This window comes from Heterodontus francisci, chromosome 8 (genome assembly GCF_036365525.1).
Source record: "Heterodontus francisci isolate sHetFra1 chromosome 8, sHetFra1.hap1, whole genome shotgun sequence".
In the NCBI taxonomy this organism is placed as follows: domain Eukaryota; kingdom Metazoa; phylum Chordata; class Chondrichthyes; order Heterodontiformes; family Heterodontidae; genus Heterodontus; species Heterodontus francisci.
The window spans coordinates 59,611,345-59,627,600 of record NC_090378.1 but is presented as its reverse complement, the minus strand read 5'-3'; the positions used below and the strand labels follow the sequence as shown (position 1 = coordinate 59,627,600).

The 16,256-nt window shown below is 41.5% G+C and overlaps 1 protein-coding gene across 1 annotated transcript in view; it reads right to left on the bottom strand.

Annotated features, from left to right (window-relative positions):
- The window catches only part of frem1b (Fras1 related extracellular matrix 1b), a 238,326-nt gene that overhangs the window by 190,128 nt on the left and 31,942 nt on the right, over positions 1-16,256 (bottom strand). Inside the window, exons 2-3 of the mRNA XM_068037205.1 lie at positions 6,572-6,759; positions 6,224-6,482 (exon numbers count right to left, since the gene is read on the bottom strand). Coding sequence (XP_067893306.1) covers positions 6,224-6,482; positions 6,572-6,582 — 270 coding nt within the window. The 5' untranslated portion in view covers positions 6,583-6,759. The remainder of the gene's footprint in view (positions 1-6,223; positions 6,483-6,571; positions 6,760-16,256) is intronic.

Genomic DNA, 16,256 nt, shown 5'->3' with positions numbered 1-16,256 from the left:
TACCATCAGTGCCTATAACATTTCCTGGGCCTCTCCATTCTTTCTGCCCTTCTCTTTTGTAATACACCTTTATCCCAGTATCAAAATTATTTTCTGATGACCTGATCCGATACCACAAAGCTCTCCTAATTTTTTTGGAAACCTCCGCCTTAATAAATGCTCTCCTTCCTGCATGCATTCAAATGTTCAGCAAAAATTGAACTATTTGTAGTCCCCTCTAAAGCTGGGGATGATCCCACATTAACGAAGGTATTTTCGGATCCCTGCCATAAACTAATTGATATGGGCTGTAGCCCCCAACCATTTGAAGTGTGTTTTTCACATGTACTGCCTAAGCCACAGCAGTAGTCAATTTACAATTTGGCTGGTTTGCTAAAATTTTTCAGAGCATTTTGTTAATCACGGCATGATTTCTCTTACAAATCCCATTACTGAATGGACTTTCTACTGCCGTGTGCATTGCTACAATATTCATATTTTCACACATACTCCTGAACTCATCATTGGCAAATTCTCCTCCATTGTCAGTTAGAAACCTAGCCAGTGCTCTTAGTCCTGTTCTTATCCACCTTTCCACTATCTTGTTCACTATTACTTTTTTGTCTTTACTATAAATTACCATCGACAGACTGAATCTAGTCGTCACGTCTATAAAGTGTAGAATAAAAATGTTTTTTTCTTTATCCCATACCTTCAAGTCCATCGCTATGGTTTCTTTAAAGTCCTTTGCTAATGGGAGGCTCACTATGGGTCGTGATGGCGTCCTCCTGTATTTTTTACAGATATCACACTTTTCACTGATATCTTCGATAAGTTTAGTGTGGTCATCATCTATTACCCCTGCAACTTTTAACAGAATCTTCAACCTATGACAAGATGGATGTGTAAACGGTCGATGTAGTTTTGAAATAATTTGCCTTTTCCTCCTTTAAATCCCTACCCCCAGATGCCATTAATAGTTCTTTAACATCCTGCTTAGAGATGAAAGGAATACAATAATGTCCCAACTGTGTAAACTGCAAAGCTACAAATTTCCCAAAGACAATTGCCTCATCATGTTCCATATCCAATTTCATCCAGGCCTTTTTCGTAGATGGTTTACTTAACAGCAAAGGTATATCACTGGATACTACATCCGTACAAATAAAATGGTTTACCCCTGCTATTTTACATGGAATTATCACTCTTGTTAGTGATTTCAACATGTTGTCATCCCCAAACCTGAAACAGGTAGAACTGTTGTATTCTTAGACCTTATTTCAGTCTTCCTTACTTAAAGAATCCATGTAACACCTTAACCAGTCCACTCCACACACTGTGGTTGTACACCCACTGTCTAGTACTTGAACAAATCTCCGACCAGGACACTCATTAAAGGACTGAAGTTTCTCATGACTGGTACAATTCCTTCTGATTGTTCAGTAGCATCATCCTCGCCTTCCGAACCTTCCACATCACATGTCATCTCAAAAACCCTGTTATTCCTTTTTGGACAATGCAATGCATAGTGATACTTTGAGTCACATCGGAAACACCTGTTGACCACCCCTTATTTATTTCTGGGTTTCATCCTTCTGCCATAATTACCCATTTCCTGTCGCCTGTTATAACTGCCAAAAGGGTCTCTATCCTCATTCATTTTGTGTGTGTTTCTTTTTCTGTACTGACATCTGGGCCAAATACTTGAACGGCCTTGAAATGCTGCTAGCATTGTATCCTCTACCTTCGGTGTCACCGCTAAAGAGCCCATCTGTACCATGAAAGTGGCCGGAAAGGAATGTTCTCCCAAAATTTTTTTAGGGCGTCAGACATCTGATCAAACAGCGTATCTTTTTCATTGAATCTAACTCCAGTTAATACCATGACCCTATCCATGTTCAATATCCTAGCACAATCTAACAATTTGAAGTGAAGTACTGATCTAGGAATTTCCAAGCAGAATCGCTGCATCCTTGCATATAGTTGGTTAAACTCCATAATATATTCTTCTATGGAAAAACCATCCATTTTTCTAAATTTATCAAAGTCCAACCACGCCTCATAGGCACTCAATAAGTAATCTTTCATATAAATTTTATCCATATATTTCAAGAGTTTGTCCAAACATTCCTCATGGTCCACAATGATGAGCCTCTAGCTCGGAGAACACTTTGCCTCTGATCTTGCTTCTGGCAGGAAATGAAAGCGTAAGGGCCATTCCTTGCTTCCTTTTTGGTAAAGATGTAACCCGTGTTCATATATCAACTTCATTCTTCCACTGATCGTAAGGTTTGGCTTCACAAAACAGCTGTGGAAAATCATATCCCGACACCTTACACTTAGTTTCAGTCATCTTTCTTCAACAAAAGACTCCAAATACAGCTTTCCCTAAATAAAACCTCCAATTCTAATCTCCCGACTGAAAACAAATCTTAATCTCCAACCTTCACTTTCAGGCAATCATCCTCTGCTACCAAGGTTAGAGAAATCTCCAAGCTTGTTTGTGAAGAAGACACTGAGACTAGGATGCTTTGGTGGAGATTGTTTATTGCTTGCCACAGAGCTTACTTCTGCTCTCCAAACAACACCGCCAGCCAGTGCTGGCTGGCTCTTCTTTATATATAAACACTTGAATACAATTAACTAATTGACACCCTATAACACCTGTTCACCCTATTATCTTGAACTACCAGGTATTTATCGTCCATTAACAGAACTTCAGACCTTAATATTGCCTGCTTCATTTTGAATGGGGACGAGTTAATCGCGCATTGTGATCCCTGTGCCCGATTTCAGGGCTATCCAATTTTGCCCCAAATTTACCTGTAACAAATCTTTGCTGGCTTTCTTTTGTTAAACCATATTTTCTGAACTGCCAATTAATTTTGTCCTGTATTTTGTCTCTAAAAGCCTCCCCACTACCATTGTTAGGCTGATTGGTCAGTTGTTGCTGAGTTTGTCTCCCTCCTTTAATGAACAAGGGTAACATTTGCAGTCATCCAGTTTTCTGGCACAACTCCCATAAGGAGGATTAAGAAGATTGGGGCCAGAGCCTCTGCAATTTCCACCTCTACTTCCCTCAACAACCCCAGATGCATCCCATCCAGACTGGGTGACTTTGCTACATTGAGACTGGCAACCTTTAAAGTTCTTTATCTACTTTATCCATATTTATTCTATTCAACTTCTCTACTACTTCCTCATGTACTGTGACATTGGCAGATCCTCTTCTTTAGCAAAGACAGATACAAAGTACACCAGTGCAATGTTCCTATTTTCCATACCTTATGAGAACATTAATTGCAGGAGTGGACAATTCGGCCTTCGTGCCTGCTTCACCATTCAATATGATCATGCTGACCTTCTACTTCAACTCCACTATCCTGCCCACTCCCCATATTGCTTGATTCCCTGACAAATCAAAGTCTATCAAATCAGTCTTAAATATACTCAACGATGGAGGATCCACAACCTTCTGGGGTAGACAATTCCAAAGATTCACAACTCTCTGAGTGAAGAAATTTCTCCTCATCTCAGTCCAAAATGATCAACCTCTTATCCAGAGGCTGTGACCTCATGTTCTAAATTCCCCAGCCAGGGGAAACAATCTCACGGTATCTACCCTGTAAAGCCCCTTTAGAATCTTGTATGTTTCAATGAGATCACCTTTCATTCCTCTGAACATCAGAGAGTAAATGCCCAATTTACTCAGCCTCTCATCACAGGACAACTTTCTCATTCCAGGTACCAATCTAATGAACCTTTGCTGTACCACCTCTGAGGCAAGTATAGCCTTCCTTAGATATGGAGACCAAAACTGCACATAATACTCCAGGTGTGGTCTCACCAAAACCCGATAAAATTGCAGCAAGACGTCCTTATTCTTATACTCTAATCCCCTAGTTATAAAGACCAATGCACCATTTCCCTTCCTAATTGCTTGTTATACCTGCATGCTAACGTTCTGTGTCCCTTGTACGAGATTACCCAAGTCTCTCTAACATTTAAAATTTCACGCCTTTTAAAAAATATTCTTTTTTTTATTCTTACTACCAAAGTGAATAACCTCACACTTCCCCACATAATACTCCATATGCCACCTTGTTGTCCACTCACTTAGCCTGTTTATATCTCTTTGCAGCCTCTTTCAGTCCTCTTCACAGCTTATATTCCCACCTAACTTTGGCAAACTTGTATCATCAGCAAACTTGGTTATATTACTCTTGTTCTCTTCGCCTAAGTCATTAATATAGATTGTAAATAGCTGAGACCCTAGCACTGATCCTCATAGCACACCACTAGTTGCAGCCTGCCAAGTAGAAAATGCCCCATTTATCGTTACTCTCTGCTTCCTGTGTGTTTATCAATCTTCCATCCCTGCTAATATATTACCTCCAACTCCATGATCTCTTATCTTGTGTATTAACCTTTTGTGTGGCACCTTTATCGAACACCTTTTGAAAATCCAAGTATACTACATCTACTAGCTCCCCTTTATCTACCCTACTAGTTACATAGTTACATCCTCAAAAAACTCTAATAAATTTGGCAAACATAATTTCCCTTTCGTAAAACCATGTTGACTTTGTCTGCTCATACTATGATTTTCTAAGTGTGTTGTTAAGACTTCCTTAATAATAGATTTCAGCATTTTCCTGATGACTGATGTCAGACTAACTGGTCTGTAGTTCCCTGTTTTCTCTCTCCCTCCTTTCTTGAATAGCAGTGTAAATATGCTAACTTCCAATCCACTGGGACCATTCTAGAATCTAGGGCATTTTATGATTTTGCTGCCAATTAATACCAAATATATACCAAATTGCACTGTCATGCCAGCCCCCACCTGCCATGCATGAGGCATATTAATTTCAGCACATGGACATTAAATTTCAAATTGTTGTTGAAGTGAAGAAAAGACTTGCTTTTAAAAATTGCCAGATCTTGGCTAGAAAGATATTTGCATATTCACAGATAATGTTTGGAAGGACAAAGCAGCCATTCCCTAACACATTCAACCCACAATGGACTTTTGATCACCAGACATTGAAGTTAGGGGAGCTCGCATTCCAGGTTGACTGCTAAGATGGCTGAATACACAAACAGGCATGGGTAAACCAGCTAGTCACATGACTAACTTGCTGGGCAACCTGAGTTTTTTGAATTTGTACAAACAGTTTGGACAGAAAGCAGAATGCTCCTGGACTGAGAAGATCTCTCCTGGCTGGCTCACCACAGCCTCTCCTGTCTGGCTTCTCCCATCTCTTTCTCACAAGCCTCTGAATCCACTGAAGACACATGAACCCCAAGACAGAAAAATCTCCTTCAGCAAAACAAGGTTTAAGAAGAATACTGGGCCCCAACGAAAAGCAAGATCTACCTACAATCAAGCTCTCTACAGTGAGCTCGAAGAACCGTAACAACAATTCTTCAGATATTGCCTCAAACCTTTCCACTTTATTTTTTTCTGCTCTTTTCTGTCTCTATTTGCATGTGTATATCGCGTATGCACGCTAGTGTGGGTGCGTCGTGTATCTGTCGGCTTTAACCGAATTAAAGTTTAAGTTCAAGTTTAATAAATTTCAATTTCTCTTACTTAAACCTAAAAAAGCCTGCTTGTGCTGGTTTCTTTGCCTTATAATTGGAAAGCAATGAACAAGGATTCAACAAGGGCAAGCTAAAAACACAATGTGTTTAAAAATAAAACCCTGAACGGTAAGATCAGGTGAAGGCTGAGAGGAACCCCTAGAAACCTTTCTCACATGGTCGTAACAGCACTTTCAGTGTACATGAGTTCAGTTGTATGTTATGAATTAACTCAGAATTGAATAGAGATTGTCCAAACTGGTGTCAGTGGACTACTTTTCCCTGTTACAGAGAAGAAACTTCAATCCCATCAGTCAGCCTGTCTAAATTGAATCCCCAGCGTGAAAACTCGATACAAACACATACATATCATATGATAATTCATATTTTTTGAGTTTAAAAAATGAAATAATCAACTAAAATGCAAGTTATCGGGCAGTGTGTTTGCTAGAGGACAGTACTTTGAGTGGAACCTTCCTCATCTAGATATTGGGATTAAAAAAGATCAAACTTCAGCATTTGAAAATGACATTGTTGACAAAACACATGAAACCTGTTTTACTTTAGAACCTGTTCAAAGAACGGAATCACAGCTATCGGATTATTTCAGTTTGATTTTTTTTATCTATTGTGACATTTTGCAAAGTTTAAGATGACCTACCTGAGGAGTTAGTTTGCCAACTCGCTGTGTTATAGGTTCGTTCAATACAACTTCAACTTTGCAGGAATCTTTGGTTTTGGGAATGTTGAACTGCAGGTCATTGTCTGTCACGTATGCATACTGCCCCCTGCCAACTATAATCCCTCCATTCAGCTGAACAAGTCCATCTGCTTCTGTATGTTGGGTGTAGGAAGTTACCAGTGCTAACAAACTTAGAAACATCATTATTCTAAAAGATTCTTTCTTTGCACAAAACATCCTGCAGAGTAATAAATATTAGATGAGAATAGTGTTTACAATAAGTAAAGGGGAAAATGTTTTAAATTCAAAATGACGAACAAAAGTTACAGTTTTCTCATTTTGTGCAGAAGGTCAGATTGAACCAAAGTTACTTCCAGTTGTTATCCACATGCTTGAATAAAGTCCACCACAGGAATTTTTTCTAATTTTCTTCACTCAGCAGTCACAGGGCTCCCACATCCTGCACATTACATGAACCTATTTCTTTTGATCCCAACTTTCATGTGGATTTGCATCTGTCAGTGAAATAAAAAAAAAAGATTTAAACAACTCATTGATATTTGCTGCATTTCAAAAATGTTTTTCCCATTTATTTACAGAAAAGGTTTGGAGAAGAGTTCTGTTGAAAAGCTGTTGTTAGATACTTGATATTGTCCTTATTTCAATTTCAGGACAATAAAACCATAAATTCAAGTTTGTCGTAGAAATTGTCACATATTGAATTAAATCAGTCACTCCCATAAGCAGATGTCACATCCCTCATTTTATAGAGTTGACTCATACTGCCCAATATCTATTTACATATTTGTATAACCCAGGTGATGTAGTAATGTGTCCCCTTGACATACAGAATTGGATATAACCAGGTTGATTTTAACATGCATACTGGAACACAGTCTAGCAAGCAGCCAGCCAGTCCAGGAGTGACAGCAGAGAGGCACAGCTTATTTTACAACTGCACTTCATTAACATTTTGCAGAATGGACTACCACCCAAAACTGACAGGAATGAAGATGTCAATGTTGTTCAAAATCTTGGGAGTACTGACCAGCACCCAACCCACTAGAAAAATTTAGTGGGATCGGTCTCATTTAAAGGGCCACTCACCAAGACATAATTGGATTGGAGGGTCTGTGCGTCATTTGGATTACCAGGAGAGTTTCCAGCTTCTTACCGACATATTTTTGTCCTACTTCCCCTAAGTAATCTCTATTTGCTTATTATGGGTGTGATTATAAATTTGAAGGGGGAAGAGGTGGAGCAAGAGGAATAATAACAGCAACCAGCACTGGCAACAGCTAGGCTGATCAAAAGACAACAGATGAGGGAGGTGCTGGTCCTGGGAAGCCATGCCCAGCACACAGGCCAAGAGTCAGTTTCTTGGATCTATCGGAAGACTATTAATCTCCTCGTCTCATCTCTATGAGTCTTTACAATTTTCACTTTCACTTTTTCTCCCAATATGTCACAATCCCACGAGTTTAAAAAGTACCACCTGCAATGTCATATGGCATTTCCATTTCTCACACCAAGGGCTGGATTTTACGGGCCCCCACAAGGTGGGATCGGAAGCGGGGGAGGCATTGAGTACCGCGACAGGTGATGGGGGGGGGCGGCGGGACGGAGGGCCTGTCACCTCCCATCGTCCAGTGGTCTTCCAGGGGGTGAGAATGGCCAATGACTGCCTTACCGCGCAGACACTAATTGAGGCCCTTAAGTGGTTTATTAACAGCTAACTGGGGGCCTCTTCCCGCTGCTGCAGAGAGGACGCCTTGCAAAAAGAGGTGCCCTCCTTGCGGGCTTGGGGGTTGTCCCTCCTCCGTGGGTAATTTTTGGTTCACGGAAGATCCCCATCGGGAACCAATTCACCTCACAGGAACCCCCTCCCCCTTGTTCGCAAGACCACCCCAGCCCCCCTCACCGGGACCTTCTGGACTTGCCCCGGTGACCCCGCCTTACCTACCTCTTGTCCGGGGTTCCACCGCTGGGCCTGGGTCCGAGGTCTCTGCAGTACCGGCAATTGCCACCGCTCCCAGTGGCACTGCCGATACTGCTGAGTTGCCGGCCCTGTGATTGGCCAGCAACTCTTGGAGGCCGGATCCCATCCCTTTAAAGTCTTTAAAGGCTCGGGCATCCTGCCTCCTAAAAGTTGACACAAAAAGACCTGAGAATCATTCCAGGGGGGCAAGAAAATGCAGAGGCGGGGCTCCCCCTGCCTTTTAGGTCTGGCGCCAGGAGCCCCACCTCCAGCACAAAACCCAGCCCCAACTATGCTTGTGGTCTCACTGGAGTTGATCTTGGCTTTATATGCTAGTTGGCAGCTACAAGCTGTGGAAGCCAATGGGAATAGAAATTGGGAGAGGTATAACATGAGCTACCATGAGCTGCCAACTCACTATTGCCCATTTTACATTCATGTACAAAGTCAAGATCCATCCAACTGTGCGAACTTGTAAATTTAATACCAATTAGTGACATATTAGGGCAATTTTGAGCAACAGGTCTACAACCATGAGAAACTGGTTAAGAATCATTTCACACAATTTTTTACTTTTTACTCCTGAAACAAAAAATTAATATTAGATTTCTAAGAAAACAATTATATTAATGATAATGCAATTGCACATTGAAGAAGTTGAATGTACTTTAACAATTACTGGAGTTTAAACTGCAAGTAATTCACTGTACTTGAGAATTAACATAGAATTATAAAATGCTTGCAATCTGAAAATAATAAATTGCTTTTTCATTTTGCATTATTACTTCAACAAAATAGGGAATAATTTTAGGCACTTAAAATAGTTACATTCTATACCAGTCCAAAGATACAAATGATAAATGTAATTTGCCCCATTTACTGACGTGTAGTTCAGACTGTTTTATCCTGCTACAGTATCTAGATTTTAAATGTGCACACATACCAGATGGTTGAATTTCCTCAGGCAGAATACTTCTGAGTTGTTCTTTCATTGCACTTTGTACTTCACCTACTGTAGTTAGCTTTCAAATCCCAAATTAATTATAGAGGATGCCAAGATGGTTGATTTTTTTTTTGCCAGATTTGGCTTCAAGGTCTTTCCAATATTAAAAAGCAGAGATTCTAAAGAAAGAATGTTAACAATGAAGCATTGTCCCCATTGGCACGACTGTTTGCTTCAGCAGTATTTCTTCACAGATTCTTAGTTTAGCTGAACACTGAGAACCCGCAGAAAGCTTCAAAATGTTTCTGAAAACAATTGTATTGTTCTACTCATAAGGAATTCAGTTGCTGACTATACACTACACTCCATTTAATTAGTGCATGATTTCAGTAACTTTGAATTACATCCTTACTATTTTACTTCTGTAAACTCATTTTATATCTATAATGTAATCTATAATGTAAATTTTAGCAACTCTATTATACTCCTGCACATGATACAGGAAAATCTGTCATCTGGTTAACAATACATTTTCTCATTTCCAACAAAAATAACTTCTTTTATATAGTGTCTTTAATGTTAGAATCATGGGCGATTTTAATCTTCATATAGATTGGATGAATCAAATTGGCAAAGGTAGCCTGGAGGATAAGTTCATACAGTGTATTTGGGACAGTTTCTTAGAACACTACATTCTGGAACCAACCAGGGAGTATGCTATTTTAGACCTGGTAATGTGTAATGAGACAGGACTAATTAATGACCTCATCGTAAAGGACCCTCCAGGTAAGAGTGACCATAACATGACAGAATTTCACATTCAGTTTGAGGATGAGAAATTTGGGTCTGAATCTAGTATTTTAAACTTAAATAAAGGCAATTACAAGGGTATGAAGACAGAGTTGGCTAAAGTGGGCTGGGAAAATAGGTTAAAAGGTAAGACGGTAGAGAAACGGTGGCAGACATTTAAGGAGATATTTCATAACTCGCAACAAAGACATATTCAATGGAGAAAAAAAGACTATGAGAAAGATGCATCATCTGTGGCTAATGAAGAAAGTTAAAGATGGTATCAAATTGAAAGAAAATGCACACAATGCTGTGGAGTTTAATGGTAGGCCAGAAGATTGGGGAAAATGTAGAAACTAGCAAATGACGTCTAAAAAAAATAAAGACAGAGAAATTACAGTATGAAAGTAAACAAGCAAGAAATATAAAAACAGACAGTAAAAGCTTCTACAAATATATACAAAGGAAAATAATAGCTAAAGTAAGCATTGTGCTCTCAGAGGATGAGACTTGGGAATTAATAATGGGAAACAAGGAAATGGCTGACACTTTGAACAAGTATTTTGTATCTGTCTTCCCAGTAGAACACACAAAAAGCATCCTAAGCATAGCAGAAAATCATGAGGCAAAAGGACTGGGAGGAACTTAAAACAATCACTATCACGAGAGAAAAAATACAAGGAAAACTAATGGGATTAAAGGCTGACAAGTCCCCTGGACCTGATGGTCTGCTTCCAAGGGTCTTAAAAGAAGTGGCTTTTGAGATAGTGGATGCATTGGTTGTAATCTTCCAAAATTCCCTAGATTCTGAAAGGTCCCAGCAGATTGGAAAACTGCAAATGCAAACATCTCTATTCAGGCAACAGAAAGCAGGAAACTATAGACCAATTAGTTGTCATTGGAAAATTGCTGGAATGCATTATTAAAGTTGTTGTAGCAGGGCATTTAGAAAATGATAATGCAATCAGGAAGAGTAAACATGGTTTTATGGAAAGGAAATTGTGTTTGACAAATTTATTAGAGTTCTTTGAGGATGTAATACGCAGGGTGGATAAAGGGGAACCAGTAGATGTTGTGCATTTAGATTTCCAAAATGCATTCAATAAGGTGCCACATAAAATGTTACGAAGAGCTCATGGTGTTGGAGGTAATACATTAGCATGGATTGAGGATTGGCTAACTAACAGGAAACAAAGAGTTGGGATAAATGGGGCATTTTCAAGTTGGCAAACTGTAACTAGTGGAGTGGCATAGGAATCAGTTCTCAGACCTCAACTATTTACTATCTATATTAATAACTTGGATGAAGGGACCAAGTACATTGTAGCCAAATCTGTAGACAATACAAAGGTGGGTAGGAAAGCAAGTTGTGAGGAGGACACAAAGTGTCTCCAAAAAGATATAGATAGGTTAAGTGAGTTGGCAAACATTAGGCAGATGGAGCATAACTTGGGAAAATGTGAGGTTGTCCACTTTGGTGGGAAGAATAGAAAAGCAGAATATTATTTTTTTTTATTCATTAATGGGATGTGGATGTCACTGGCTAGGCCAGCATTTATTGCCCATCCAAAATTGTCCTTGAGAAGGTGGTGGTGAGCTGTCTTCTTGAACTGCTGCAATCCTTGGCATGTAGGTACATCCACAGTGCTGTTAGGAAGGGAGTTCCAGGGTATTGATCCAGCAACAGTGAAGGAAAGGCAATATAGTTCCAAGTCAGGATTGTGTGCAGCTTGGAGGGGAACTTGCAGGTGGTAGTGGTCCCATGCATCTGCTGCTCTTGTCCTTCTAGACAGTAGAGGTTGTGGGTTTGGAAGGTGCTGTCGAAGGAGCATTGGTGAGTTGCTGCAGTGCATTTTGTAGATGGTACACACTGCTGTCACTGTGCATCGGTGGTGAAGAGAGTGAATGTTGGAAGTTGTGGATGGGGTGCCAATCAAGCGGGCTGCTTTGTCCTGGATGGTGCCAAGCTTCTTGAGTGTTGTTGGAGCTGCACCTATCCAGGCAAATGGAGAGTATTCCATCACACTCCTGACTTGTGCCTTGTCGATGGTGGACAGGCATTGGGAGTCAGGAGCTGCAGAATTCCCAGCCTCTGACCTGCTCTTGTAGCCAAATATTTATGTGGCTGGATCCAGTTCAGTTTCTCGTCAATGGTAACCCCCAGGATGTTGATAGTGGGGGATTCAGTGATGGAAATGCCACTATCTTGTTTGACATGGTCATTGCCTGGAACTTGTGCGGCGCAAATGTTATTTGCCACTTATCAGCCCAAGCCTGGATGTTGTCCAGGTCTTGTTGCATCTGGACATGGGCTGCTTCATTATCTGAGGACTCGCGAATGGTGCTGAACATTGTGCAATCATCAGCAAACATCCCCACGTGACCTTAAGATTGAATGAAGGTCATTGATGAAGCTGCTGAAGATGGTTGGGCCTAGGACACTACTCTGAGGAACTCCTGCAGTGATGTTTTGGGACTGAGATGATTGACCTCCAACAATCACATCTTCCATTGTGCTAGGTATGACTCCAACCAGCGCAGAGTTTTCCCCCTGATTCCCATTGACCCCAGTTTTGCTAGGGTTCCTTGAAGCCATACTTGGTCAAAAGCTGCCTTGATGTCAAGGGCAGTCACTCTGACCTCATCTCTGGAGTTCAGCTCTTTTGTCCATGTTTGTAATGAGGTCAAGAGCTGAGTGGCCCTGGCGGAACCCAAACTGAGCGTCACTGAGCAGGTTATTGCTGAGCAAGTGTTGCTTGATAGCACTGTTAATGACCCCTTCCATCACTTTGCTGATGATATAGAGTTGACTGATAGGGCGGTAATTGGCCAAGTTGGATTTGTCCTGCTTTTTGTGTACAGGACATACTTGGGCAATTTTCCACATTGTTGGATAGATGCCAGTGTTATACTATACTGGAACTGTGTGGCTAGGGGCACAGCTAATTCTTAAGCACAAGTCTTAAGTGTTATTGCTGGAATGTTGTCAGGGCCATAGCCTTTGCAGTGTCCAGTGCCTTCAGCCATTTCTTGATATCACGTGGAGTGAATCGGATTGGCTGAAGACTGTTATCTGTGATGCTGGTGACTTCAGGAGGACGCCATGATGGATCATCCGCTCGGTACTTCTGGCTGAAGATGAATGCAGATGATTCAGCCTTGTGCTTTGCACTGATGTGCTGAGCTTCCCCATCGTTGAGGATGGGGATATTTGTGGAGCCACCTCCTCCAGTTAGTTGTTTAATTGTCCACCACTATTCACGACTGGATGTGGCAGGACTGCAGAGCTTAGATCTGATCCCTTGGTTGTGGGATCGCTTAGCCCTATCGATCACATGCTGCTTCCACCGTTTGGCATGCAAGTAGTCCTGTGTTGCAGCTTCACCAGGCTGACACCTCATTTTTAGGTATGCCTGGTGCTGTACCTGGCATGCCTTCCTGCACTCTTCATTGAACCACGGTTGGTCCCCCGGCTTGATGCTAATAGTAGAGTGGGGGATATGCCGGGCCATGAGGTTACAGATTGTGGTTGAATCTGTTTGAAATCTATTCTACTTACTTTAAAAAGTAATTAGGAGAGCGAGGAGGGGGCATGAAATAGCACTGGCGGACAGGATAAAGGAAAATCCCAAGGCGTTTTATAAGTATATTAAGGGCAAGAGGACAACCAGGGAATGAGTAGGGCCCATTTGGGACCAAAGTGGTAAATTGTGTGTGGAGCCAGAGGATGTAGGTGAGGTTATGAATGATTAAGTTTCATCTGTGTTTACTATGGAGAAGGAAGATGTAGTTGTAGAGATCAGGGAGGGGGATTGTGATATATTTGAACAAATTAGCATTGAAAGGGAGGAGATACTAGAGGTTTTAGCGAGCTTAAAAGTGGATAAACCCCCAGGCCCAGATGAGATGTATCCCAGGCTGCTATGTGAGGCAAGGGACGAGATTGCAGGGGCTCTGACACAAATTTTCAAATCCTCTCTTGCCACAGGAGAGGTGCCAGAGGACTGGAGGACAGTGAATGTGGTACCATTATTCAAGAAGGGTAGCAGGGATAAACCAGGTAATTACAGGCCAGTGAGACTAACATCAGTGGTAGGGAAACTATTGGAAAAAATTCAGAGGGACAGGATTAATCTCCACTTGGAGAGGCGGGGATTAATCAAGGATAGTCAGCATAGTTTTGTCAGAGGAGGTCATGTCTAACAAATTTGATTGAACTTTTCGAGGAGATGACTGATGTGTAGATGAGGGTAAAGCAGTTGTTGTAGTCTACATGGACTTCAGTAAGGCTTTTGATAAGGTCCCGCATGGGAAATTGGTCAAGAAGGTAAGAGCCCATGGGATCAAGGGCAATTTGGCACATTGGATCCAAAATTGGCTTAGTGGCAGGCGGTAGAAGGTAATGGTCGAGGGTTATTTTTGTGATTGGAAGCCTGTGACCAGTGGTGTACTGCAGGAATCGGTGCTGGGACCCTTGCTGTTTGTTCTGTACATTAATGATTTAAACGTGAATATAGGAGGTATGATCATTAAGTTCGCAGATGACACGACAATTGGTGGTGTCATAAATAGTGAGGAGTAAAGCCTTAGATTTCAGCACGATACAGATGGGCTGGTATGATAGGCAGAGCTGTGGTAAATTGAATTTAATCCTGAGAAGTGTGAGTTGATGCATTTTGGGAGGACTAACAAGGCAAGGGAATATACAATGGATGGTAGGACCCTAGGAAGTACAGAAGGCCAGAGGCACCTTGGTGTACTTGTCCATAGATCACTGAAGGCAGCATCACAGGTAGATAAGGTGTTTAGGAAGGCATATGGGATACTTGCCTTTATTAGCCGAGGCATAGAATATAAGAGCAGGGAGGTTATGATGGAGCTGTATAAAATGCTAGTTAGGCCACAGCTGGAGTACTGGGTACAGTTCTGGTCGCCACATTATGGGAAGGATGTGATTGCACTGGAGAGGGTGCAGAGGAGATTCACCAGGATGTTGCCTGGGCTGGAGCATTTCAGCTATGAAGAGAGACTGGATAGGCTAGGATTGTTTTCCTTAGCGCAGAGAAGACTGAGGGGGGGACCTGATTGAGGCAAACAAAATTATGAGGATCATAGATAGGGTAGATAGGAAGAAACAGTTTCCCTTAGCAGAGGTGTCAATAACCAGGGGGCATATATTTAAGGTAAGGGGCAGGAGGTTTAGATGGAAAAAAATTTCACCCAGAGGGTGGTTGGAATCTGGAACACACTGCCTGAAAGGGTGGTAGAGGCAGGTACCCTCACAACATTTAAGAAGTATTTAGATGAGCACTTGAAATGCCATAGCATACAAGGCTACGGGCCAAGTGCTGGAAAATGGGATTTGAATAGATAGGTACTTGATGGCTGGCATGGACACGATGGGCCGAAGGGCCTGTTTCTGTGCTGTATCACTCGATGACAAAGTGGCTTGCTCGGCCATTTCAGAGTCAACCACATTGCTGTGGGTCTGGAGTTACATGTAGGCCAGACCAGGTAAGGAGGGTAAATTTCCTTCCCTAAAGGCCATTAGTGGACCAGATGGGCTTTTATAACAATCAACAATGTTTTCATTGTCACTATTAGACTAGCTTTTAATTCCAGATATATTAATTGAATTTAAATTTTACTTTCTGCATTGGTGGGATTCAAGCCCATGTCTCCAGAGCATTCACTTAAGAATGTGAATTATTAGTTCAGTGACATTACCGTTATACCACCACCTCCCCTTAAATGGAGAGAGACTGCAGAATGCTGGGGTACAGAGAGATCTGGGTGTCCTTGTTCATGAATCACAAAAGTTTGCATGTATGTACAGCAAGTAATTCGAAGGCAATGGAATGTTGGCATTAATTGCAAGGGAATGGAGTATCAAAGTAGGGAAGTCTTGCTGCAACTGTAAAGGGCATTGGTGAGACCACAACGAGAGTACTGTGCACAGTTTTGGTCTTCTTACTTAAGGAGGGACATACTTGCATTGGAAACAGTTGAGAAAAGGTTCACTAGGCTGATTCCTGGGATGAAGGGGTTGTCTTATGAGGAAATGTTGAGCAGGTTGGGCCTATACTCATTGGAGTTGGGAAGAATAAGAGGTGATCTTACTGAAACATATAAGATTCTGAGGGGGCTTGACAGGGTAGAGAGGATGTTTCCCCTCATGGGGGAATCTAGAACAAGGGGGCACAGTTTCAAAATAAGGGGTCTCCCATTTGAGACAGAGATGAGGAGGAATTTCTTCTCTCAGAGGGTCGTTAATCTTTGGAAATCTCTTTCCCGGACAGCAG